This window comes from Sander lucioperca, chromosome 5, assembly GCF_008315115.2.
Source record: "Sander lucioperca isolate FBNREF2018 chromosome 5, SLUC_FBN_1.2, whole genome shotgun sequence".
NCBI lineage: Eukaryota > Metazoa > Chordata > Actinopteri > Perciformes > Percidae > Sander > Sander lucioperca.
The window spans coordinates 7,718,489-7,746,408 of record NC_050177.1 but is presented as its reverse complement, the minus strand read 5'-3'; the positions used below and the strand labels follow the sequence as shown (position 1 = coordinate 7,746,408).

The following is a 27,920-nucleotide window of genomic DNA, read 5'->3' as shown; positions in this document are numbered from 1 at the left end:
AGGATGGTGTTAAACAAAGGGCTGGGCTTACAGAGGATAGGATTGGTGCTGGGGTCAGCACTGAGGCTTCATCTGTGAAATGTAAGCTCCAGGGTACCACTCGTCTCCCTGTGTTCTCAATGGATGGTGACTACGTTATTGGTGGTGTTTTGTCCATACACCACTACATGCACACAGTGATGCATAACTACACCACCATAGCTGAGCCACTAAGATGTACAGGAAGGTTAGTAAGAGGGTGAAGTGGAGGATAAGAGGATGTTAGACTGTGTGGTGATAGAATTATTGTGCTTTTTATCATGTGCTTACAATTGTGTTGCAGGTTTTGTGCTGGACAGAACAAAAAAAAAACTATATTTCACATAAAGTGCCAATTCAGTGTTGAGTCGTATATATTGCAGGTATCATATTCACACATTTACAAATTCGAGTTTGATATGAAAAAAGCATTTTTGAATATTAACTGAAAATGTATTTGTATAACAACTGACATATATATTTAAGAAGATACAAACAAATTAAGACTATTGACTATAACTATTTTTTATATTTGTACATTTTTGCCTCATATTTAATCTTTTGAATTTTGGTCTTCAGGCACTCTTTGATGCCTGTACAGTATTTCGTTCACATATGGGCAGCTATCAGGCATTGTCAATAACTATGAATTGCAATTTCCCTTTATTATTACAACTATTTCTCTAATTTGTGAATGTCCTTGATTAAGAGACTTGAGTGTCTGTGTGCAGCATTAACACCCGTGAACTGCGCTTTTCACGCGCAATGATCTTCGCCATCGAGGAGATAAACAACAGCACGGAGCTGCTGCCGGGAATCAAACTTGGTTATCACATCTATGACGCGTGTTCCTCGGTGCCTGTGGTGGTGCATGTGGCATTCCAGCTTTTAAATGGCCTGGACCCGGTGTTTTACACCGGCGACAATTGCTCACAATCTGGTATGGTGATGGCTGTTGTTGCTGAGTCTGAGTCCATGTCATCCATAAGCATCTCGCGCATCATCGGGCCCTTTAACATTCCTCAAGTAAATATTCTGAATTTCTGGAGAAAAAAATTGGAATAGAGACCATCCAGTGCTGATTTTTTTGTGTGTCCTGTTAATATTTACCGTGTTCTTTTCCTTCAGGTGAGCTACTTTGCCGCTTGCGCATGTCTGTCCGATAAGCAGCAGTACCCGAATTTCTTCAGAACAATTCCTAGTGATCAGTTCCGGGCTGACGCGCTGGCCAAGCTGGTAAAACACTTTGGCTGGACTTGGATAGGTGCTGTCCGGTCAGATTCCGATTTTGGCAATAGTGGTATGGCGTCTTTTCTGGATGCAGCACGCAAAGAGGGGATCTGTGTGGAATACTCTGAATCTTTCTATCGGACCCACCCACGTAGCAGGATCCAGAAAGTAGCTGACGTTATCCGCAGGTTTGATGTTCATTGTGTTGACACTGTCCTGCACACAAAACACAACAAAAATGTTCTGTAAATGTAAGATGGATGTTTTTTTTAATGTTCAGTGGCAAATTGGAAATGTTTCTTCTGTTCATCACGTTCATGCATTACTGATATTGTTATAAAAATGGTCAGTCAGACCAAATAACCTGCTAAAGTGTCATATAAGCTATCTCATCTTTGTTTGTGTTTAGTTACTTGATAGCTATTTTAAAATGTATACTGTATTTATTTTAAATGTCTCTCCAGGTCGACAGCTATGGTTGTTGTGGCATTTACATCCGCTGCAGACCAGAGGATCCTGCTGGAAGAGCTGTCACTCGAGCCTTTTCCACCTCGCCAGTGGATAGGCAGTGAATGGGTTACCGATCCAGACATACTGAGGTTCAGCTTCTGTGCTGGAACCATCGGATTTGGCATTCAGAAATCTGTTATCCCAGGTCTGAGAGACTTCTTGCTGGATCTCTCTCCTTCTAAAGTGGCTGCATCTCCAGTGCTTACTGAGTTCTGGGAGGATGCATTCAACTGCAGGCTGGGAAAAAGTGAGACATTTGTATTCATGTTTAACATAAGAGAGGCACCCACAGTTGTGTCCTTGTGGTCGTAGTTTTTTTGTGTTTTTTTTATTATTGTTTGAGTGGCGCTTCCTGCTTTTCTAGTTCTATTAATGGTATTATAATTACAGTGATATCAGATCATTTATTTTAAATACATTAGGCAGATCATGTCAGTATTTAATTAAATTAACTTGTTGCCTTTTTTAAATGTCTGATAACTGATTTGTGTTGAAGAAAGCTAGCATAAATAAAGATTTAAGAAAAAAAAAAAATCCAGATACAAACTGAAACAGCAACAATTTAAAAACAAAAAGGCAAATCTGCAAAACTGAAATGTAAAATAATATAACAATGTAGATATATGGATTTCTGCAAGGCACGTTTAGCAGGTTAAAAAAACAAAAAGAAATGAAAGACAACTAGAAGGATGCTTGGAGAATGCAGACCACCATTTTTCACAATGTTAACAAAAGAGAAAACTAATTAGCGTATCTGCCCCATGATTCGGATCTGATCAACAATTTAATGGGGTTTTCCTTGGCTCATGATACAACCTTCTACCAAGTTTCATGAAAAGTAGGCCTGTTGTTTTCCGTACTCCTGTTGACAAACATACAAACAAACCGAACCAAAAACATAACCCTCCTGCTGGAGGTAGACTAATAATAAACACATAGGAAAGACTAATAATGTAATATTACATATTATTGTCAAAGCCTTTGTCATGTGTTTTAGGTGCAGCTGTAGACAAAAGATTATGTGATGGAACTGAAGACATAAAGATGCTCCAGAGCCCGTACACTGACACATCTCAGCTCCGGATCACTAACTTGGTATACAAGGCTGTTTATGCAATAGCTCATGCCATTCATAAAGCAGTGTGTCAGCAAACAAATTCTACAACTCAGTGTGACAAATTCACCAGGATAGAGTCCAAAGAGGTCAGTTGAGAATAAGTGAAAACGCCAATTCCCTTTTTTTCCATAAAATACCTACCTTTTCTGACATAAAATATTTATTTTATTTGATGTTATTTCCTTGCTCTCCCTCACTGTTTTCCTTTATTTCATCTTTACAGGTTCTTACTCAGCTGAAAAAAGTAAATTTTTCCCGAAATGGTTATGATGTGTCATTTGATGCCAACGGTGATCCTGTGGCCAGATACGACCTGGTTAACTGGCAAAAAAGTGAGAGTGGCAGCATTAAGTTGGTGACAGTAGGGCAATACGATGCATCACTGCCGGTGGGCCAGACGTTCCAAATCAACAGAAACCTCACCTGGGTGGATGGTGGCACACAAGTAAGCAGCCCAAAAGCAATACTTTTACATAAATATGGTGATCTTGTAGGGTCTGATATGTGTACATTGAAAGAATTTTTGTTCACTGTAACTGTTCCTCCAATCACTACCGAGCCTGCTTGTAACCAGTAGGCTACTGACAACGTAATCTACTTTAGAATTAGTTTATTCAATATTAAATAAATTAATAAAATGATAAATAAATTAATATGGCTATATAATACATCCTAAAATAAATAAATGAGGCAATAAATGTATAAATAAATGTAAAATAAATATGTAAATGTGTCAATGTAGTTCAATAAATAAATACCTATCTTTTCATCCTCAGAGCTTCAGGGCATACATGAATATGTATGAGTTTGTTTCTCTCTATGTGCCAGGTTCCTGTGTCAGTGTGCACTAACAGCTGTCCTCCAGGAACTCGTAAAGTGCTGCAGCAAGGAAAACCCATCTGCTGTTACGATTGTATACTGTGTCCTGAGGGAGAGATTAGTAATGCTACAGGTATTTGTTTTTCTCCTAATCCATAGCCGATGTACTGTACAAGATCAATATACAGTATGACTGCTAGAAGGCATTTTTGTTTTATTTTTTCAGATTCCCCTGATTGTTTTCCTTGCCCCAAGGAGTTCTGGCCTAATGTAAAGAGAGACACTTGTCTCCCCAAGCCTGTAGAGTTTCTTTCCTACAACGAGGTCCTAGGAATCATCTTGGCTGCATTCTCAGTTGGTGGTGCCTGTCTGGTCATTATAACAGTGGCTGTGTTCTATCGTCACAGGACATCCCCGATTGTCAGGGCCAACAACTCTGAGCTGAGCTTCCTGCTGCTCTTCTCCCTGACTCTATGTTTCTTATGTTCATTAACTTTCATTGGAGAACCCTCTGAGTGGTCCTGCATGCTGCGCCACACAGCGTTTGGGATCACCTTTGTCCTCTGTATGTCTTGTGTTCTTGGAAAAACAATAGTAGTGTTAATGGCCTTCAAAGCTACACTCCCAGGTAGTAATGTGATGAAATGGTTTGGTCCTCCACAGCAAAGAATGACTGTAATGTCTTTCACGCTTATTCAAGTCTTAATATGTACTATTTGGTTGGGTCTTAGTCCCCCTTTTCCAATGAAAAACCTAACCATATACAAAGAGAGAATCATCCTGGAGTGTGCATTAGGCTCAGCTATTGGGTTCTGGGCTGTGCTCGGGTACATAGGCCTACTGGCTGTCTTTTGCTTTGTGTTAGCTGTCCTAGCTCGCAAATTACCTGATAATTTTAATGAAGCCAAGCTCATTACCTTCAGCATGCTGATATTCTGTGCAGTCTGGATCACATTTATCCCTGCATATCTCAGCTCTCCTGGGAAATTTACTGTGGCTGTGGAGATATTTGCCATTCTGGCCTCCAGTTTTGGACTAATACTGTGTATATTTGCTCCAAAGTGTTTCATCATATTGTTTAAGCCTGAGAAGAACACCAAGAAACATTTAATGAACAAAGATTAATCCTAAGATTCCGGAGGTTTGGAAATAGTTAAGTTGGCAACATACATTATACAGCTTATGCTGTGCATAGTCTTTACCTTGTGGATTTAAATATTTATATTCACAAGTTTGTTTTTACATTAAATATTTTCCTAATTGTAAGGTCATTTTGTGAATATCCTTTTAATATGTCTCATTTTAGAAATAGTCTTTCATCATTTAACTGAAAATATAAAATAATGTGAATAAATAAAGTCAAAATGCATGACAAAAATGTGTGGTACTGAGTTTTATCTCAACATTTTGATTATATCATTACTATTTTAATATTTTTGTGGGATTAATAGACAAGTTCACTCAATCAATCTAAGTTTGATTTAGAATGAGCAAGCTCAGTTATAGCATCATACAATATAAAATATATTTTAAAGAATAACACATGGCGAGGTAGCACCAATAAATGGTGGTAGTGGTAAAAAAGTGGTAGTCCTCCCTGGAACTCTCTTGGTGCAAAGCCTAACACCAAAGCCAAAGAGTAAACCTTGGGAAATGGGAGGACGAGTAACGAGCACAGCACCCTGAGATTTGTGATATGACCAGTTTGCCTTCATTGTCATCGAGGCAGAGCACCTCTTCAAGCACTTAGTAGGAGACAGCCGTGAACAGCTGGGAAAAAGAAAATTAGCAAAAAAAACCTCCCCAACAATCGAGTGTGCAACTGGACAACAGATTTGCGCCACTGCTGCAGAGGGTAAGGCTCTCCGGGTTAAGGACTGAGACTAACTCAAAAAGTAAAAGGCTACCGGGAAAGCTAACGACTGGGCCTCAAATTCTGATTGTGGGTGACTCTGCTGTAAGAGATGTCAAAAGCATTTTCAGTAAAAAAAACAAAAAAAAAAAAAACTACTCTGCTTTCCCAAGGACAAAGTCGCTGACTTGGCAGAAACAATACTGCACATGGTGGCAGCACAGCCAACTGTGAAAAACATCATACTGAACATTAAATGGTCAAATGATCTTGTAAAGCAATGGTCTCAAGTGCTGATACAGGACTTCATTGATCTGCTGAACAGTTAGCTCTCTGAATGATGAGGTGTTGGAAATATATGGCCATTAACTTAGATAAACCAAGATGTCACCAGTGTATGTGGCCGGCTGTCTGGTGCAGGGCAAACTGTTTGTTATTTTACTGTTTGTGTCACTGTTTATGCAATATATTGACTCTCTGCTTGTTTATGATCGCCAAGTGCTGCTTGACTACTGTCTCGCGTTGGAGAAGTCGCCCAAGTGTGATTGGGGTGGTCAGAAATCTTTTCTCCCTCCTTTCCTACTGAACATACCTGCTCACCTCATACGCAGTCCAGCTTCCCTTGTCCGGAGAAGTCGTTCTAGACGCCGTGGGAAACGCAGCAGCCAGCTAGTGCAGCTGAAAGCCTACCTAGCAGATTATCCTGCCTCTGGAACCTGTCGTCACTTTTGTTCGCTTCAAGATCGCTATGTTTCCTGGCGTGCCTTGGATCCTGCCGGCACCTGGCTGGTACCCAGGGGCATAACTACCCAGTGTCAGAGGTGTATGCAGCAATTTTGGCTGTTGGTAACAAGTGGCTCCCCCTACACTTCCACCTAATGTTAGACCTAACTGTTCCCCTGCCTTTCCTCATCCACCATCCTCACATCTGAATGAAATGAACTCACTGTTAAATATAGCAGCCTAAAATCAATTCTTAAACCAGCCTAGTAATGGCATCAGATAAGACAACTATTATGCAGTAAGGTTGTGCTGCTGTTGAAATTACATTCACTTTTTGGATTTAAATTTTTTTTTCATATTTATTTATTTTTCTTCTTGTCATTTATTTTGCATGCTACCTTATATTTACCAGTTGTTAATGAACCTTAATAAAATTGAGATATGTCATGCATGGGATTGGTACCATAGAGTTTAACCAAAATCTAAATGTAGCTATCAGCAACTTTGGTTTGCATTAAGTTAGCAAACACTAGCCAGTCTGTTAACATGGATATTTGCAAGCCTCCAAGTTTGGTAGCAAATCTATGCATGATTCCATGGTAAACCAGAGTTATTGCATTAGTTATGTTTTCCAGATTCTTGTCATTTATTTTACATGCTATAGCTATTTACCAGTTTTCAGCTCAGCAACCTCGGTTTTGCATATTCTAAGCTATCTGTAAACCCCCATTTGGCTGCTACATTCCCAGTGTTTGCAAACGCTAGCTAGTCCGTTAACATGAATATTTGCAAGCCTCCCAGCACAGACGTCACACTTTAAATCTTACCTGTTGCCTTTCACCATCCACTTATTTAACTGCTGTCACATCCCTTAACATGTCATCTCCTTTTCTCTCTTTCTTTTTATATTTTTCTCCCCAACAGCTGTTTTGCTTTGTTCTTTTTCTTTTTCCTACTTCACTACTCATACCTGCTTGCTCTGCACTCACGGCGCCCCCCCTTCTATGTTAACATTCTATGATGGAATCTTATGAGACAGGGTGTCTACTCTAGCCTGTTAGTCCTCTAAAATGTTATATAATAACATTAAGGAAATGCAGAAATGATTTACAAACGCACAACAGCAGCCACATATAGAAAATAAAAAAAAAATAATTACATTTTAATTTTACTTTTTTTTTTTTTTTTTACCATCGCTTTGGCGCCCCACATGGTGCTGCGCCGCATATAGTGCATATCCACTTTTTGCGCCACTGCTGGTACCGATTATCGGCTCGGATATGGAGTATCCTCGTCAACGTTCACCTTATCTTTGTAGAGGCGGCGTTAACCATGGACATCTTCGGTCGTTGAGTCATGTAACCCGCACGGCCAGTTCCCCTGCTCCTGTCAGAGCTGCCCTGGTCAATGCTAGATCGCTGGCGAATAAGACCTTTATTTTAATTTTATTTAGGCAGTTGTCAATAACTACCTTTTTGAGTTTTGAATTAACAATGTTTGAATTGGGCAAATCTCAGCCTGTTCTGTGTGCACTTATCTATCAACCTCCTAAATACAACAAGAACTTCATTGGAGATTTTTCTGAATTATTGTCTGAAATCATGCCGAATGATGACCGGATCTTAATTGTAGGAGAAATGAACATTCATGTATGCGGTCCTACGAATCTGCTGGCTAAAGATTTTTTAAATCTCATCGACGCTTTTAACCTTACACAATTTGTAAGTGGTCCGACACAGATCCATGGCCACACCTTATTTTGTCATGTAGTTTGCCTATTTTAAATATCGAAATACACAAAGCTGTCTTTTCTGACCATGCACCTGTTTTATTTGACGTTTCCCTTCCCACCAATACTGTTAAGCAATTCGCTCCGCCTTATTTCTGCAGGATGATTAAACCTGCTACTGCTGCCCAATTCTCCGAAACGTTTAATGTTGTTATGGAGACTATAGGGTCCTCCGCTTGTCTACAGATGAGTTGATTTCCTCCTTTTCATTCACCTGTAGAAAAATTCTCGACAAAATTGCACCACTAAAACCCAGGCGTTCCAAACCTAATTCTGAACCTTAGATAAATGACTTAACTCGAGCTGCTAGGAAAAAGTGTAGGAATGCAGAGCACCAATGGAAAAAACATAAGTTGCAGGCATTTTACGAAATGCTAAAGGATAGCTAGCGTAATTATCAAAGAATTGTTAAGCTGAAAAGGCTAAATACCTCTCTGATGTTATTGAAAAAATTTGTCATAAACCTCATGTTCTTTTTAGCACAATCAACTCTGTTCTTCATACCCCCAATCCACAAAGCAGGAAGAGTCTTCTGTGGCTTGTGAAAAATTCCTCCACTTTTTTGTGGAAAAGATTACCAGCATTAGAGCTAGCATTTCATTTCCAGCCTTTGACCCTTCCATTTCCACACTGTGCGCTGCAGTCTTCATTAAGTTTGAGCCTGTATCCCTCTCGGCCCTTAATGATATTGTTACACATTTAAAACCTTCAATTTGTCCTACTGATATTGTCCCACCTCATCTTTTTAAAGAGGTGAGGCACACTATTGGACCACACATCCAAGCAATCATTAATAGCAGTCTTACTTCTGATTATGTGCCACCTTGTTTTAAAGAGGCAGTGGTGCAGCCCCTTATCAAAAAGCCAAATCTGGACACCTTAGTTCTTGCAAATTATTTCCCGATCTCTAAACTTCCCTTTATGTCTAAGATTTTAGAAAAGGCATTTCTCGTGCAGTTACAATCTTTTTTAGATCTGCATGGTATCCTTGAGGTGCTCCAGTCTGGTTTTAAAGCATTTCATAGCACAGAGTCTGCACTTATAAAAGTTTTTAATGATGTTTTAATCTCAACAGACTCTGGAGATTCTGTATTCCTTATGCTTTTAGATCTCACAGCAGCATTCGACACTGTCGACCACAGTGTTCTTATCTCTCGTCTCGAGCACAGCGTGGGGATTAAAGGCACTGTGGTAGAATGGTTTAGATCATATTTATCAGAGAGTGTTCAAAGTTTTGGTGGCTCTACTTCACCCACAGCACCAGTGACAGTTGACTTGTTTTTAATCCCAGTTGAATGATTTTTTCACACTTGTATGACTATAAAACACTTTGTAATATTCTTGAACTGTATTTTAAACCTCATTTACCCCATCACTTTTACCCATATGGACAGAGAGCTTCATCAACATTCAATTAAATACCTGAATACAAATGTGAAAAAGTAACATTTTATTAATATTAAAACTTCATATTAAACATTTTCTTGGTAATACAATAATAAGATGGTTAAATCTCATAACCAAATAGCCTAAACTAATATTTGACTATTAAAAGTAACAATTAACACGTTTACAGTAAAGAGGCTTTAAAAGAAATCTCAGCTAAAGAGATGGTCACAAACTAAAAGTGCATGAACACCACATGACCAATTCTACATAATAAATGCAGTATATGAAACATTCAATTTCATTGATGCTTTAAAAAATAAAATATATATCCTTAACATTGTCTCGTATAGCCTCTATCGATGCATCTTCTACAACAGTAACCTAATGTAAAAGATCATTAACACCTCAGGTCAACATTGGCTATTCAACCGGGGTCTGTTACATCAAAAGTTATATCATAAAATCAAAATGATACATGTAGTGTAGAATTAAAGCAAGTGTTAATGCTTATGAAAACCTGCAAAGCTCTATACTTGCTTTTAGTAACAAAGAAATACCTTCTCATATTGAATTAAAATGAGAACCTGAGAATTTGGAACATGGATTCTTAAACAACTACAGCCCTTTGGCGTTGCTAGTATCAAATGTGTTGATCCACAAGGTAATGTAAAAACACAAAATTATCAGACGGCATTGTATAGTGCATGTGCAATATCAAACAGTAAATGTATCCAAATTAAAAGCCATCAGTTTTGCTGCTCACAACAATTCTTGCAATGCCGGCTTTGGATGACTTAATCAAACTTTCTTTCAGTAACAAAGTAATATTTGCAATTTTAGCACATAACAATCATATAGTGATAAGTAAACTTTAAAGACAATTTGTATCAGACATTGTCTGTTCAGAATGAATAAACATTCCAACATGACATCACAAGATACCATTAAATAGGTTGATTACAGTTTTTCTCGATTATTTACACACATTTTCTGAAAGCATGCCTCATACTCTCAGAACTCTACACACAAATCATAAAACACACACATAATGGGCAAAACCCCTCAATTCTCCTGCAAAATGAAACTTTACATTTAAAACAATGTTATTTCTTCTCAAAATGGTATTTTCTTTTCAAATGACACACACAAACCATCATATGAACAGACATTTATAAGAACCAGTTGAACACTGATGTGCTCAATGTAAAACACTATGATGAATGGAAAACACTTCTTCTCCATTCATCATAATAACTTAGGCCTTTTTTTTGTTCAGTGTTACACTTACTACAGACAGTACATACATAAGTGTGTTGTAAAATATTTGAGAATATTGTTTCTATACTCAGAACACACAAATACACGGTAACAAATATATTTTATTTTCCCACAAAAACAATGTACACAGTGTACAGCCCAACCAACACAAAGTTGCACATACAGTGGTGTACTTACAAAACAACAGAATAATTTACTGTATACAGTTACAGTAAAAAAATAAAATAAAAAAAACTATGCTGCATCCTCTCTTCTGTTTCGGCCTGGCCACAGCACCTCATCCACATCACAAGCAATATTTTCCCTGGCCAAGAAGCGGGGGAAATATCGCCTTGCATGGCGAATCCAGCCATGAAAAGCATCAACTGCTATATCTCCACATGCGTCTTCCATAACTTGGACAAGGGGTATACGCGTTTATGGATTTCGGTCATACACTTTCCGTCTCCAGGCAAAAAAGAATTCTCCAAAACAGAATAGCTCACCTGTTGCCCTTTTATACTAAAGCTCTGATTGCTAATTGTAAAATTGTGTTACAGGTGTTTGCCCATGTGATGAGTCTGTGCATATTTGAATGGCAGTGTGTTCCTTGTGAAAACAAGAGATTTTCTTCCTGAAAATTGTGCCAAATGCAGAGAATTGTGTGTAGTGTTTTGAAAAAAGTGTGTTTTAGAACTGCAATTTCAGTGTAAAGCAGGGCTTGTGCTTGTAGTTTAGCAGAATTGGTTCAGGGGGTTGGTGCATGAGTTACATGTTGTGGTCACTGTGTCTCAAGTACCAGTATTTGTGTGTAAACAATTGAGAAAAACTGTAACAAGGCGTGGTATCAAGACAATATGACATCCAAGAAAACATACACTTCAGACTTGCTTTCACTAACTAGGAAGTGGTATTTTAACAATAATCAGCAAGTATTTAAACTTTAAAGACCTGAATTCAATTGAATCCAGCAAAGACATATAATGCAACATTTTGCAAACAAGGCTAATGCAAAACCCATGGGTAAAGCTGTACAGACTGGGAAATTAACAATAGTGTTGAAAAACTACCAGCCTTACTTTTAGATTATGTATGGTTGTAATTAGTTCAGACTTTAAAAAAATTGGTCTAGATGAACTAGTCTGACTAGAACAATGCGCTTGCTGGTCCAACATGACATTCCAGCCAATAGTCAGATGTGACTTGGCTACACTTTTGGCTGAAATGAAATGGTTGTTTACACACAACTTTCACATGGGTCATTATTTTGTGATGAAGCAGTGATGAAGCATGCCACAGTTGTTGCTGCTGTTGGAATGGAATCCTTAACCTCAATTAAACAAACAAAACATGTTTCTGTCCAGCAAGAAGGTTTTTGTTGTACAACAGGGGCCTGTTGCACAAAACCAGGATAAGGGATTAAGCCGGGATATTCAAGTTATCCTGGATGAATTTAGCTTTGATTTGGTTGCACAAACGCAGGTTGAATTAAACCAAGCCAAGTAACCATGGAGATTTATTCTTTGCAGCTAACAGCCAGGCTAAGAGTAATCCTGGAGTCTGATGTGTGTGTTAAATCAGCTGCTGTTCTGATCCGAAATAAACGTGTTTAACAGTTATTCCGTTGTCTTCTGAATGTGTTCTGCTTTATTTTTATTAACATGCATTACTTGTCACTATTGCGGTCACAAGTTTGATTTAAATCCTACTATTGCAGTTGTTTGGATGGTAAGAAATGGTTGCACATGCACCGGAGATAAAATGGGACAATGCGGAGGAAATGGGCTTTTCCTCCGCTGCTCTCCCCGAGAATTTTCCCCGTGCAACATGGAGAGGCGGGGGGAGGCAGGGGGATCCACACCGTGCAGCGGACTCTAAAGGAGACTTTTAGCGTCAATAACGACGACAATGGCACCTGACCAAACATCCGTATTTTACGAGATGGGAGTGAGAATGTGCTGGAATGCCACAAAGCTTCTTAATCTTTTTATTTTGGTGCTGTCACGCATCTTGGAGCTTGGGAGTGAGAAAAGAACATGAATAATAGGCTATATTGTTTTACAGATATGCTTACAGTGTGTATTGAAGTCACTTACTTCTTTTTCTAGTTTTTGTCTAGTCATGTTTGTTCTGTATGAACATTAATTGTAGAAAGATATTTAGAATTATAGCTTATAGAGATTTGTGGATATGGTTGTAAAACATATTCTTGTCATGGTTAGCGAGGATGGTGGACCCAAATGCAGAGAGCAGGCGAAGGAGTAATGAGCACGAGGATTTATTAACACAAAAACAGGAGCAAACCAAAGGCGGTCCAAAAATGGAGCAGGCAGAAAACAACAGAACAGGCTACGACGTGCTGACAGGAACAAAACCAGACACAAACAATGATCCGACGAGAGACAAGGGAAAACAGAGAGGCTAAATACACAAGGTAACGAGGGAACGAGAGGCAGGTGACACAACAGGTGGAACAAATCAAAAAAGGCGGGAAACAAACAAAGACAGGAAGAAAGCTAGACAAGACAAGGGAGACAAGACAGACTACAAAATAAAACAGGAAACAAGCACAATACAGAACAGAAACCGACTACAAAAATAATACACACCACAAAATACCAAAACCCTGACAATTCTCTCATTATGAATAAGGGTTTGAAATTAAGCCTAGTCCTTAGGGTAAATTGCCTGAGGAACATGAATTCCCTCTGCTCACTTTTAAGGCAAAGTAGGCTAAATAATAAAACATTTTATTTATATAGTGCTTTACAGGCTACTCAAAGACACGTTACAGTAAAACCAGCACATTTAGCACATAAAAACAGATACAGCAATAAAACCAACACAAAACAAGCATATTAAAAGCAATTAAAACTTCGTAAAAATGTGGAGTGACTAGTAGGCCCTAAGTAGAACTTTTTAAATCCTTATGCATTCAGTCGGCTGTTTTGTCTGCTGGGCTTTTTCTCTCTGTCTGATAACAACAGCCGTATTTCCCTTTTTGCATATTATATGTTTCACCTCCTCGTAATTTTCCATTAACAGCTGTTGCTCAGTGGGTTAAACATAAGCCGCACGCGTCTTCTCCATTTCTGCATCAGTAAATCTGTGATCGATACCGTGGTCTATTTAAGAAAGCCGTGGACGTGCACTTATCCCAGCTATCTACACCTGGCTTGACATAGCTTCACCTTCTCATCCTGGCTCGGCAAACAAGCTGCACTTTTTCAGTTATCCTGGATTTCTTCATTCTACTTTTGTGCAACAGGCCCCTGGATAACTTGATCTGGTGGAGATGAATCTGGCTTTGGTAATGGTCAGTATGACAGTTTTTTGTGGTATGTGAATGCACCACCAAAACACATGAAACTAAGGATAATATAGTTTTTGTAGCAAAAGCTGGGCTTCCTTCTGCACAGCTGAAGTAAGTTGTCTCTGACTATTAAGGGTCATGCTGAAGTGCTTATTATACAGTGTGTCTTAAGTATCTATTCCTCATACTTCCTTGCATTTCTATCCTTGAAATCCTGCATTAGTACAAATGTGAAAAGTCTTAACAGTGGCTTGTTGTTGGATTGGTTTTGTCAATCTAAACAATGTCCATTACCCAGACATTGCTTTCAAGAACTGTATTAAATTCTGAGCGTAAGTCTGGGAAGTTCTCATAGCTGTCAGATATATGCAGAATCTTCCCACACGTGTGCCCAACAGGTCTTCTTGTGAACTCTGTCATTTCTTCAAATTCCACAATAGATACTGTCTGTAAGTATGAGATCAGATCCAGTGCAGAACCGCAGGAATTTCTGAAGTTTACTTTCATCAGCTCTCTGATGAATCTTTTCAGATGATTTATGACTTTCTGTTTTGTAGTCAAATCAACGTCAAATTTCAGCAGCTTGCAGACCTTTTTTGTGGTTGGTTGCAGGTCAGAGGACAACTTGGTCAGTGCTTCTGGACTGAGAGAGAGATGATGATGATGGGTGATCTCCCTCCAGCAGTCAATAACAAACATGGGTTTTTGCACAAGTTCTTTGTGCGATATTTCATCAACTATTGTAGGAAGAGTCTCCCCTGTGATTCTCCTTCTACAGTCATAGCTGTCTAGAACTTCCACAAGATCATCAGAGTCAACTGCGGACAAATTACTCATCGCTTGCATCAAAACCTCACGTTCTTGGCTGCTCACAAACTGCAGAAAATGTGCTTTAAGATCACTATACACATTGTTGAAAAGCACCTGTTCAAGGAAGGGGAGTGCAAGTTTGTTTGGCAAATATTGACAATCTTGGTAACCTTTCACAAGGATTCTGCCAATTCCCTTTCATGTTTCAGCAGGGAAGTCATGGCGAATGAAGGGCACTTACCAAGTGTACATCGATCATAGAATTCCTGCCAGAAGCAGCTGAGAACATCTCTCAATACCCCAGATCCACTGCCTGCTTCTTCTTTGTTGTCTGGAAGTATGCGTCTCACATTCAGTGCTTTGTTCAAAATCTCTTCATCTGAGAAAGCTGTAATCATGTCATTTAAAGTGTTAGCATGATGTATGGTGATCATTATCACATCCTCTGGACGAGCTGGACTGGTGGGCATAGGAAAACCCTCATAGATCAATGTGTTCTCTGTGTCTTCTTCAGTGCTGTAAATGGGACCAAAGGTAATTTCAGAGTCCACAGACACATTTAAAGAAGACTGGACTCCATCAAAACCAAGCATGACCTCTCCCACTTGTATTTCTGCTGTATTGATTTCATTGCCACTGTGTGCAGAGACAAGAATGACTTCAGATGTCTCGCTGGCATCATCTTCAAGATCTTTTGGCTTTGTTGCAATGTAAAAGCGCAACATTATGAGCCTTGCAGTCTCATACATAGTGCCAATGGACAGGCAAGTGTCAACAGTAAGGTGGTTCTAATTGAAGTCCCACACCTCAAACTCAAAATCTGATTCTGGTCCTTTAGGAGATATTCCATTGGGGAAAAAAAGTTTATTTCCTTCTTGAAGGATGTCTTTTAATCCAGCATTAACAGCCAATTGAATTTTTCTGGTGCCACCTCCCTGCTTTGCCCTCACCTGTTTGGCTATGTGACCGTCACTGTGAATCCATCCTATCTCTACATTTCGTGTTGTTTTTAGCTTCTTTGTCTGTGTTCTTCTTGTGTCAGCATGTGATATGTTTTCCCTGGTGCCTTCCTTTCTGACTTTCATTTTCTCAAAAAGTTTTTCTAAAAGCCCTTGTTTTCGCTTTGAGATGGGCTTTTTACTTTTGCAGTAATTGAAGAGGGCAATTATATATATATATATATATATATATATATATTTATATATTAAATATAACTAGACAAGACTTACCAGATCTAGGGGAATTGGGAGGAATGAAGCTCAATCATTTTAAATACAATGGTTCAAAAGCAAATTGACAGGTTAATTTATTCTGAGTAAAATACCTGTGCATATATTTATATAAACTTGAAATCATACAATGTCTGCCAGTAACTTCGTACACTCCTTGTCATACTCCTTTATTTGCTTAATTTAACTTCTATTTGTCCACAGCCCAGTTTAATTGGTGGATGAATTAACTTGTGATAATGTGTGGCATACTCATTTCTAAAGTGTTTCCGTACCTAATGTTACAAACGAGGAATAGTTTGAGGTGTTTGTTGACTTTGCAACTCGATCGCAGCGCGGAGACCGCTTTGTTAGCTTTGGCCATTGTTTTATACAGTCTATGGATGAAGCATCATAACATCGAAAACCCTGTTCGCTGGGGACGAGTCGGCGTAGGGACCTGGCGCCGAAATCTCGGCCTTATCACCAGGAACAAATTGGCACTGGCCCTCATCATGTTAACACGCATTTACTTGTGAAGCATAGCAAATATATAATGACAAACTGAACTGAGCGTTGAATAGAACAAGCGCTAAGTCTCACGCTGTTATGTTCACTGGCTGGCTATTCAGCTGGTTAGTTTTAGTCAGGCGCTAATGTTACTTTGTAAGTGCATATAATAATTTCCCCCCCGATAATGCCTTTGTGAACAAAGAAAACTGTGTCTGAAATAGTGCTGTCAAACGATTAAAATATTTAATCGTGATTAATCGCATTAATGTCATAGTTAACTCGCAATTAATCGCAATTAATCGCACATTTTTATCTATTCTAAATGTCCCTTGATTTCTTTTTTTCCCATTATTTTTTCTCATCGCCTGAACCGAAAGATATATATATATATATATATATATATATATATATTTTAAAAAATAGCACCTTGTTCAATTTTATTTGTCTGTTCTGTATGTTCAAAAATATAAAACAATATAAAGTTGATCTAAAAAAAAAAAAGTGCACAAAACGGCAAAAACAACCACTGGATGGGAAAAGGGTATTTTGCAACAACTTTGAATGCACCACGAGGCTGGCGAGGTGAGGCTGAGTCTGTGTTGTTTTTCAGACAACGGCAGCTACAGTCTGGTGTTAGAATCCTCTACAGTGAAATACAGTCACACTTTACACCATTTAGCTGTTAGCACATTAACCGTGTTTACTCCAGCTGCTAGCTAACGGTAGGCTAACGTTACTTGCTGCTAAGTGTAGTGTTAACTTAGTGTCCGGTGCGGCGATGTTTCAGTTCCCTCTAACGTGCGTTTTCAGAGCATCAGAGAGAAGCGCAGGCATTTAAGTGGCACCTAAATAAGGCACCGAAATCCGTGTTACTATTCGGTCCGGTAGATAACGGTCGTTAAGGCACCAGTGCCGTATTAGCTCCGGGTCTCGGACCCCATTCGAAACGGCGATTTTTGTCTAAAAGCAACTAGTTTACAGGTATGTACTACTCTTTGGCCGGCTTGCAAGCCCAAACAAGTGTGTGCAGCGTGCCTGTTGTTTTGTTTCCGGTCTAGCTAGATCCGGTGTGGTGTTGTAGTTTTTCTAATGTTACTAGTTGTTGCAACAGCATGTGAAAAAAACTACAGTTTGCTAGGCCAAAAAGAACGTTAATCTCGCGATAAAAAAATTGACGCCGTTAAAATGGGTTTGCGTTCTGACAGCACTAGTCTGAAATAATCTAACGTTAGCAGCCGGTGTGCAGCCTGCTATGTGCTTACCTGTTACAGCTGAGCTGTTGCTCATATTAACGTTAGGTGATCAGTTTGTTTTTAGGATTCTTTCGGTGTAGACTGTTCAGGAAGCCAAATTATCACCGAGGCCGTCTACTTCACAAAACACGGTCGTTAAAACATTAAAAACACTAAAGAACGTAGTTTCATACTAAAAACGAGTGTCTCATCAGCAGACACTGGACGTCAGAAACATGCAATTAGCTTAAAAACATGCTAAAATTGCTAGCTAACTTGTGTGTGCATTTCATATCAGCAGCATTTCCGTAGTTTTTACAAATACCAGGCACCACACCAACGTATAATTCTTTTTTACTTACCTTTTGTTCTTCCAGTAATGAAATTGCTTCATCTGGGACCACTCGACTACGCAAAAACTCACTTAAATCCGACATGTTCAGTGTGTGGTTCTCTGGCTACATCATGCGAAGTTACTCCCTCTCATTGGTCCCTTACAGGTACCCATACTTCTGACTTTAAAGTCAGAATTCTGACTTCATTCTCAGAATTCTGAGAATAAAGTCAGAATTCTCAGTTTAAAGTCAGAATTCTGAGAATTAAGTCAGAACTCAAATACATTTTTCACCAGCGGCCCTAATCCTTTTCCGTAAAGATCGGAATTCATGCGATTCTGATGTCACTCTAAAGCGACCATCCTCACAATTCTGCACATTCCCATATACTTTAAATGGCGAAAGATATGTCTATATATCAGCGGATAGTTGTTTTTGTGGTACATCAACTCACCAGTCCGAACACTTAAATAGTCCTTATTTAAATCATTGTGTTTTAAAGTTGTAACATGCACTAATAGCCAAATCCAGAGTTATTTAACCTCTTAGGAAACGCTTGAATTTTCAAGCTTTTTGGTCTAAACGTCATACCCAAATTAAAATTGGTACAGCTCCCATATACTTTGACACTCAGGAATGTGATATCATTGGAAAGGAAACACTCTCAAGTTTTTGTTACAAGTGTCAGAGTGATTCTAGGCCTTACTGACACAGAGTTACAGAGGCTAGAATGGAGGGTTTTTATTTCCGTCCAAGTCATACATCTGTACAATTATTAAAATACACTGCTGTAAACACATCTAGTGAGATACAGACAACACAGGGCATTAGCCACATGTCTCAGCTTACTACAGAAAAAAGAAGCCAAAAGACTCAAAAATGGAATAAATGCAATAAAGTACAAAATAAAACACTTCTCAAATACACAAACACACCCACATCAATCATACACATATTTGAAATAACTATATACATAAATATATAGAAATAAGTCATTATAAATTGCACAGGATGTGATATGCTTACAGAGGCCCTGTTTTTGCTTTGACACAGCTCCAGCCAGTACAGGGTTAAAATTTCACTGGCAAATTTGGTGTCTATCGACTTGTCTGCTCATTGGCTAAAAATGTAGATGGGTCTTATAGAATTTAAATCTAACTGGTCCGAGCAAATGTCGCTCGAGTGCACGTGGGCTCACATCGCGTCAGATGAGTTTTCAGCTTCCCATTGGTGTATCACAGGCAAACCTCTACCGATTGGCTTATACCAGGTGTCTGTGAAAACCTTAGAACTCAGAGAATACAGTGACAGGGTTCCCTCGAGTTGCTAGGACCCTCAGGAGAGAAGCGAGGACGCAATACATGTGCGGAAATGAAAAACAGTTTAGCGATTTTCCGTTGTGATTCGGCCAGAAACGTCAAGATTGTGAGGCAGCTCGTTTTGGATATAATGGCTTGGATATTCCATTTCCTTGGACTCTTGGGGATTTAAGAAAAAAACGGTTTTGGGCAAAAAATCCCCGCGAGGAAAAATGTATGGATGCACTAGACACTAGCTGCGCAGTTTACGCTGTATTGTTTTATTTTCCATAACTTTGTAGCAGTTGTATAACTGCTATAAATCATCTTATACTTTGTGTGTGGGCTTAATTGAATCATGAGAGACTAAGCTTTCAATTGGTGTGTCGCATGGCTGTATGTTTTGAAGATTTAATGCTTTAAAGTTAAAAAAAAAAAACGTTTATGAGTGGAGGTTACAGCGACGCCACAGCCACAAGGTGTGCCATCCATGGTACAGTGAACCTTAACCGTGGATTTCCACAGGATGCAGAACGTCTGCGGACCGGCTCCGCTGCGGAACCGGCTCCGCTGCGGAACGGCTGCGTGCTCCGCCGTCCGTCAATACCCACCAGGTCCGGATTTGTTGCATAACGGCTGCGGCCGACCACGAGATCTCGCGAATTCACGTATGTTCGCACGATATAACAGGATGTAGTTTCTATAAACAGAACCACAAAACCAACAACAGTTTCTTTCCATCCAGAGGAGTAGAGGGGAAACAACTCTGAGCTGTGTTTTCAAGGTGTAGTGCAGGGAAATATGACCTGCCGTGAGCACGGTGTATTTTATTTTGAAAAGTTACCGGATGTTTTATTTTGTTTCTGTGCTCGACTTCCTGTCCCGCACAATCTGAATTGTGCTGAAGTGCTGCGGAGCTCTCCGTCGTCTGTCAAAAATAGAAGCTCTGCGTATCTGCTCCGGAGGGCTGCGGACTGACGGAACTGGGACGGAGTAGGGACGCAGACGTTCTGCAGTCAGTGGAAATACACACATTGACTTTAATGGAAACCTAATGACTCCGTCGACGTTCCGGAGACGTTCCGCATCCAGTGGAAATTGCCGGTAAGAGGTTAACTAGGCATAATAAACGCACATTATGAAGGCGAGCTGAACGGAGCAAGGTAATTGGGGTAAATGCCGATCCCCTATCAGTTAAAAAATGCCCATATCGGCTCCGATCCAATACTTGCGATCGGAACATCCCTAATCTAGGTGAAGCGTACTGCAGGGGCTGCTTCTTTGTAATTTTATGGGGCACTATTGAACCAATGTACTACTCCCAAGTGCGAAACCAATGTAGCTATCTTTAGGCCTGGACTGTCATCATGCATGACAAAATTGGGGCAGATTGGACAATGTACATTCAAGTTACAACAACTTCATGTTTTATTAGGTAATATCGAAATTTGCTGTGTCAACACGACAAATATGTTTAATGAAATCTCACATTCTTCAAAATGTAGGAGGAGTTTCTTAAAGTACAATGCCTGCAAATGGTCAAAGATGTCCAAAAAAATTAATTGTTATTCAAAATGGCTGATTTCCTGTTGGGTTTAGTGCATGGCTTTAAGAGGTTTTTTTGTAAGTCTGGACATCATACATTTCCATACATTAAGGTGAAATGCACTGTGGGGGCTACTTTTTTGTAATTTTGTAGGGGGCACTATAGAGCTGATTTGCCAAGCTCGAGACCACGTATGATGAGTGTGCAAAGTTTCATAACTTTCTGAGCACGTATAGCCCCTCAAAATTGTGATTTATTTAAGTTAAGAATAATAAACAGAACAATTTCAATAGTGCCTTCGCTGACCGACGTTGTTAGTGCTCAGGCACTAATTATGTCTGCTAAAAGCCCTCTTTTTCAGATTTCACTGAATGTTTCCCTTGCCCCAAGGAGTTCTGGCCTATTGCAGAGAGAGACACATGTCTCCCCAAGCCTGTAGAGTTTACTTCCTACAACGAGGTCCTAGGAATCATCCTGGCTACATTCTCAGTTGGTGGTGCCTGTCTGGCCATTATAACAGCGGCTGTGTTCAATCGTCACAGGACATCCCCAATTGTCAGGGCCAACAACTCTGAGCTGAGCTTCCTGCTGCTCTTCTCCCTGACTACTGTGGCTGTGGAGATATTTGCCATTCTGGCCTCCAGTTTCGGACTAATACTGTGTATATTTGCTGTGTGTTTTATCATAATGGTTAAGCCAGAGAAGAACACCAAGAAACATTTAATGAACAAAAATCAATCCTAAGACATCTGAGGTTTGGAAATAGTTAAGATGGCAACATACAGTATGTATGCTGTGCACATCCAACTAAGTCTTCACCTTGTTGTCTAAAATAGGTTATTTTTGCATTTAATATTTTTACGTCCTTTTAATGTTGACGTTGTATTTTATAAATATTCTTTCGTCATGGGCTGAAAATATGAAAATATAAAAAATTAAGTGAATAAATTAAGTCTAAATTCACAACAGAAACTTTCATTTATTATGAAATAATTTTCTTTTAAAAATTATTTCTGTATCTGCATTTTTTTAAATGGGATTGAAGGTGTGCATTTGTTAGGCTTAATTCTAATATAAGTTAAATCAAAGCCAAATAGATGAAACGGTAGGACTGGATAAGGCCATCCTCTCTCTGATGTAAAGTAAACTGACGTAGAGTAGAAGGAGGGAAGGTTTGGTCTGAAAATCTATAAAACACACATGCCCACATGCTCACAGTTGAGGGATGGAGATCTCCACTCTCTGTATTGGCCTGATCCTGTCTCTGGGTTTGTGTGAGCTGAACTCAGCTCTTGCCTTGAATGGTTCTGAGGATGATGTTAAACAAAGGACTGGGCTTACAGAGGATAGGATTGGTGCTGGGGTCAGCACTCAGGCTTCATTAGTGAAATGTAAGCTCCAGGGTACCACTCGTCTCCCTGTGTTCTCAATGGATGGTGACTATGTTATTGGTGGTGTTTTCTCTATACACCACTACATGCACACAGTGAAGCATAACTACACCACCATGCCTGAGCCACTAAGATGTACCAGGTTAGTAAGAGGGAGAAGTGGGGGATAAGAGGATGTTAGACTGTGTGGCGAAAGAATTGTTGTGATTTGTATCATGTGCTTACAATTGTGTTGCAGGTTTTGTGTTGGACTGAACAACAAAAAAAAACTATATTTCACATAAAGTGCCAATTCAGTATTTAGTCATATATATTGCAGGTATTATATTCGCACATTTACAAATTTGAGTTTGATATCAAAAAAGCATTTTTAATTATTATCTGAAAATGTATTTGTATTTAAGATACAAACAAATTAATACTATTGACTATAACTATTTTTTAACTGTGCAACTGATTCTTGTACATTTTTTACTCATGCTTAGTCTTTTTTGGTGTTCAGGCAATCTTTGATGCCTGTACAATATTTTGTTCACATATGGGCAGCTATCAGGCATTGTCAATAACTATGAATTGCAATTTACCTTTGTTATAACAACTATTTTTCTTTAAGTTGGGATTGTCCTTGATTAAGAGACTTGAGTGTCTGTGTGCAGCATTAACACCCGTGAACTGCGCTTCTCACGCGCAATGATCTTCGCCATCGAGGAGATAAACAACAGCACGGAGCTGCTGCCGGGAATCAAACTCGGTTATCACATCTATGACGCGTGCGGCTCAGTGCCCGTGGCGGTGCATGTGGCATTCCAGCTTTCAAATGGCCTGGACCCGGTGTTTTACACCAGCGACAATTGCTCACAATCTGGTATGGTGATGGCTGTCGTTGGTGAGTCTGAGTCCACGCCATCCATCAGCATGTCGCGCATCATCGGGCCCTTTAACATTCCTCAAGTAAATATTTAGAATTTCTGGAGAAAAAAAATTGGAATAGAGACCATGTAGTGCTGATTTTTTTGTGTGTCCTGTTAATATCTACCCTGTTCTTTTCCTTCAGGTGAGCTACTTTGCCACTTGTGCATGTCTGTCCGATAAGCAGCAGTACCCAAATTTCTTCAGAACAGTCCCTAGTGATCAGTTCCAGGCTGACGCGCTGGCCAAGCTGGTAAAACACTTTGGCTGGACTTGGATAGGTGCTGTCCGGTCAGATTCGGATTATGGCAATAATGGTATGGCATCTTTTCTGGACGCAGCATACAGAGAGGGGATCTGTGTGGAATACTCTGAATCTTTCTATCGGACCCACCCACGTAGCAGGATCCAGAGAGTAGCTGACGTTATCCGCAGGTATGATGTTCCCTTTGTTGACACTGACCTTCTGCACACAAAAGCAGAACAAAAATGTTCTGTAAATGTAAGATGGACGATTTTTTTATGTTCAGTGGCAAATTGGAAATGTTTCTTTTTTTATCACATTTATGTATTACTGATAGTGTTATAAAAATGGTCAGTCAGACCAAATAACCTGCTAAAGTGTCATATAGGCTATCTCATGTTTGTTTGTGTTTACTTTCTTGATATATATTTTAAAACGTATACAGTATTTATTTTAAATGTCTCTCCAGGTCAACAGCTATGGTTGTTGTGGCATTTACATCCCCTGTAGACCTGAGGATCCTGCTGGAAGAGCTGTCACTTGAGCCTTTTCCACCTCGCCAGTGGATAGGCAGTGAATCCTGGGTAACCGCCCCAGACATGCTGAGTTTCAGCTTCTGTGCTGGAGCCATCGGATTTGGCATTCAGAAATCTGTTATCCCAGGTCTGAGAGACTTCTTGCTGGATCTCTCTCCTTCTAAAGTGGCTGCCTCTCCAGTGCTTACTGAGTTCTGGGAGGATGCATTCAACTGCAGGCTGGGAAAAAGTGAGACATTTTTACTTATGTTTAACATAGTTGTGTCCTTGTGGTCGTGTTTTTTTTGTTTTGTTTTTTATTGTTTGAGTGGAGCTTCCTGTGTTTCTAGTTCTATTAAGGCTATCATACTGTCCGTGATATCAGATCATTTCATTTATTTTAAACACGTTAGGCTGATCATCTCAGTATTTAATTAAATTAATTTGTTGCCTTTTTTAAATGTCTGATGACTGATTTGTGTTGACATGAGCTAGCATAAATAAAGATAAAAAAAACACTAAAATATGTCCTGCTACAAACTGAAACAGTAACAATTTAAAAACCAAAAGGCATATCTGCAAAACAGTGCTTTGAAATGTATTGTATAATAATAATTTACTAATTAATTAGAACAATGTAGATATATGGATTTCTGCAAGGCACAGTTAGCAGGTTAAAAAAACTAAAATAAATCAAAGCCAACTAGAAGGATGCTTGGAGAATGCAGACCACCATTTCTCGCAATGTTAACAAAAGAGAAAACTAATTAGCGTATCTGCCCCGTGACTCGGATCTGATCAACAATTTAATGGGGTTTTCCTTGGCTCATGATACAACCTTCTACCAAGTTTCATGAAAAGCAGGCCTGTTGTTTTCCGTACTCCTGTTGACAAACAGACAAACAAACTGAACCAAAAACATAACCCTCCTGCTGGAGGTAGACTAATAATAAACACATAGGGAAGAATAATAATGTAATATCACATATTATTGTCAAAGCCTTTGTCATGTGTTTTAGGTGCAGCCGTAGACAAAAGATTATGTGATGGAACTGAAGACATAAAGACGCTCCAGAGCCCGTACACTGACACATCTCAGCTCCGGATCACTAACATGGTATACAAGGCTGTTTATGCAATAGCTCATGCCATTCACAAAGCATTGTGTCAGGAAACAAATTCTACAACTCAGTGTGACAAATTCACTAGGATAGAGTCCAAAGAGGTCAGTTGAACATAAGTGAAAACGCCAATTCCTTTTTTTTGCCATAATGTACCTTTTCTGACATAAAATATTTGTTTTATTTGATGTTATTTCCTTGCTCTCCCTCACTGTTTTCCTTTATTTCATCTTTACAGGTTCTTACTCAGCTGAAAAAAGTAAATTTTTCCCGAAATGGTTATGATGTGTCATTTGATGCCAACGGTGATCCTGTGGCCAGATACGAACTGGTTAACTGGCAAAAAAGTGAGAGTGGCAGCATTGAGTTGGTGACAGTAGGGCAATACGATGCATCACTGCCAGTGGGCCAGAAGTTCCAAATAAACAGAAACCTCACCTGGGTGGATGGTGGCACACAAGTAAGCAGCCCAAAAGCAATACTTTTACATAAATATGGTGATCTTGTAGGGTCTGATATGTGTACATTGAACACATTTTTGTTCACTGTAACTGTTCCTCCAATCACTACCGAGCCTGCTTGTAACCAGTAGGCTACTGACAATGTAATCTACTTCAGAATTAGTGTATTCAATATTAAATAAATTAATACATTCATAAATAAATTAATATGGCTATAGAATACATCCTAAAATAAATAAATGAGGCAATAAATATATAAGTAAATGTAAAATAAATATGTAAATGTGTCAATGTAGTTCAATAAATAAATACCTATCTTTTAATCCTCAGAGCTTCAGGGCATACATGAATATGTATGAGTTTGTTTCTCTCTATGTGCCAGGTTCCTGTGTCAGTGTGCACTGACAGCTGTCCTCCAGGAACTCGTAAATTGCTGCAAAAAGGAAAACCCATCTGCTGTTATGATTGTATACTGTGTCCTGAGGGAGAGATTAGTAATGCTACAGGTATTTGTTCATCTCCTATACAAAGCCGATGTACTATACAAGATCAATATACAGTATGACTGCTAGAAGGCCTTTTTGTTTTATTTTTTTCAGATTCCCCTGATTGTTTTCCTTGCCCCAAGGAGTTCTGGCCTAATGCAGAGAGAGACACTTGTCTCCCCAAGCCTGTAGAGTTTCTTTCCTACAACGAGGTCCTAGGAATCATCCTGGCTGCATTCTCAGTTGGAGGCGCTTGCCTGGCCATTATAACAGCGGCTGTGTTCTATCGTCACAGAACATCCCCCATTGTCAGGGCCAACAACTCTGAGCTGAGCTTCCTGCTGCTCTTCTCCCTGACTCTATGTTTCTTATGTTCATTAACTTTCATTGGAGCACCCTCTGAGTGGTCCTGCATGCTGCGCCACACAGCTTTTGGGATCACCTTCGTCCTCTGTATGTCTTGTGTTCTTGGAAAAACAATAGTAGTGTTAATGGCCTTCAAAGCTACACTCCCAGGTAGTAATGTCATGAAATGGTTTGGGCCTCCACAGCAAAGAATGACTGTAGTGTCTTTCACGCTTATTCAAGTCCTAATATGTACTATTTGGTTGGTTGTTAGTCCCCCTTTTCCTATGAAAAACCTAACCATATACAAAGAGAGAATCATCCTGGAGTGTGCATTAGGCTCACCTATTGGGTTCTGGGCTGTGCTTGGGTACATAGGCCTACTGGCTGTCTTTTGCTTTGTGTTAGCTGTCCTAGCTCGGAAATTACCTGATAATTTTAATGAAGCCAAGCTCATCACCTTCAGTATGCTGATATTCTGTGCAGTCTGGATCACCTTCATTCCTGCATATCTCAGCTCTCCTGGGAAATTTACTGTGGCTGTGGAGATATTTGCCATTCTAGCCTCCAGTTTTGGACTAATACTGTGTATATTTACGCCAAAGTGTTTCATTATATTGTTTAAGCCAGAGAAGAACACCAAGAAACATTTAATGAACAAAAATTAATCCTAAAATTCCGGAGGTTTGGAAATAGTTAAGTTGGCAACAGTATACAGCAGTACAACAGTATAAAGCTTATGCTGTGGATTTACATATTTATATTCACAAGTTTGTTTTTACATTAAAGGTGCTGTAGGTTTGTGAAGATCCAGGACTTAGCCAAAGAATTTGAACATCGACAACTTCTCAGTCCCTCCTCCCCTTTCTGCTGAAGCCCAAACGGTCTACTAAGCCCCTCCCCCAACAAGGGAGAATGAATGAGTGTGCATGAGCAGAGGATTTCTTTTAAAGTACCTGCCTAATGTAGTTCTACTGGAACACACGGTCAGTTTCAGCAAATATGACAGAAAGTTAGTTTTACAAGTCTTACCTACTGCATCTTTAAATATTTTCCTAATTATAATTTAATTTTGTGAATGTCCTTTTAATATGTCTAATTTTAGAAATAGTCTTTCATCATTTAACTGAAAATATAAAATAATGTGAATAAATAAAGTCAAAATGCATAACAAAAATGTGTGGTACTGAGTTCTGTCTCAACATTTTGATTAAATCATTACTTGCAGTTATTGGCATATGCGCTAACAGTTAACATAGAAACGAATTAGACATACATTCGAATGCCCTCTGTAAACATACTGTATTACCATGGCTATGCTGCTGCCTTCTGGTAGGGCTGTACATTACAACTTGACCCACATTCACTTAAAGCATAGACTGTATATAGAATGGACCAACAGATCCCGTTGCTCTGGCCGGAGACCAGTGAAGGCCATTAGAAGCACTTTTCCAGTGAGCGCCAAGCATTACTGCGCAGCCTCCAACTAA

General features: G+C 39.3%; 2 protein-coding genes across 2 annotated transcripts in view; both read left to right on the top strand.

Moving 5' to 3' along the window:
- LOC116047581 (extracellular calcium-sensing receptor-like) overlaps positions 1-27,125 on the top strand; it is a 79,353-nt gene extending 52,228 nt beyond the window's left edge. Inside the window, exons 2-8 of the mRNA XM_031296469.1 lie at positions 23,007-23,301; positions 23,405-23,694; positions 23,973-24,268; positions 25,038-25,243; positions 25,378-25,599; positions 25,983-26,106; positions 26,200-27,125. Coding sequence (XP_031152329.1) covers positions 23,007-23,301; positions 23,405-23,694; positions 23,973-24,268; positions 25,038-25,243; positions 25,378-25,599; positions 25,983-26,106; positions 26,200-27,098 — 2,332 coding nt within the window. The 3' untranslated portion in view covers positions 27,099-27,125. The remainder of the gene's footprint in view (positions 1-23,006; positions 23,302-23,404; positions 23,695-23,972; positions 24,269-25,037; positions 25,244-25,377; positions 25,600-25,982; positions 26,107-26,199) is intronic.
- LOC116047579 (extracellular calcium-sensing receptor-like) lies at positions 66-4,966 on the top strand. Its single transcript, XM_031296467.1, has 8 exons — positions 66-226; positions 750-1,044; positions 1,147-1,436; positions 1,713-2,005; positions 2,756-2,961; positions 3,099-3,320; positions 3,704-3,827; positions 3,921-4,966. The coding sequence occupies exons 1-8, from the start codon at positions 120-122 to the stop codon at positions 4,817-4,819; spliced, it is 2,436 nt and encodes an 811-aa protein (XP_031152327.1). The 5' UTR covers positions 66-119; the 3' UTR covers positions 4,820-4,966.
- Positions 27,126-27,920: the final 795 nt, after the last annotated feature.

Coding starts and splice junctions, on each gene's coding strand:
- LOC116047579 (XM_031296467.1), top strand. CDS start 120: ATGGATGGTGACTACGTTATTGGTGGTGTTTTGTCCATACACCACTAC. Junction 1,045..1,146: donor GGCCCTTTAACATTCCTCAA/GTAAATATTCTG, acceptor CTTTTCCTTCAG/GTGAGCTACTTTGCCGCTTG. Junction 2,006..2,755: donor CAACTGCAGGCTGGGAAAAA/GTGAGACATTTG, acceptor CATGTGTTTTAG/GTGCAGCTGTAGACAAAAGA.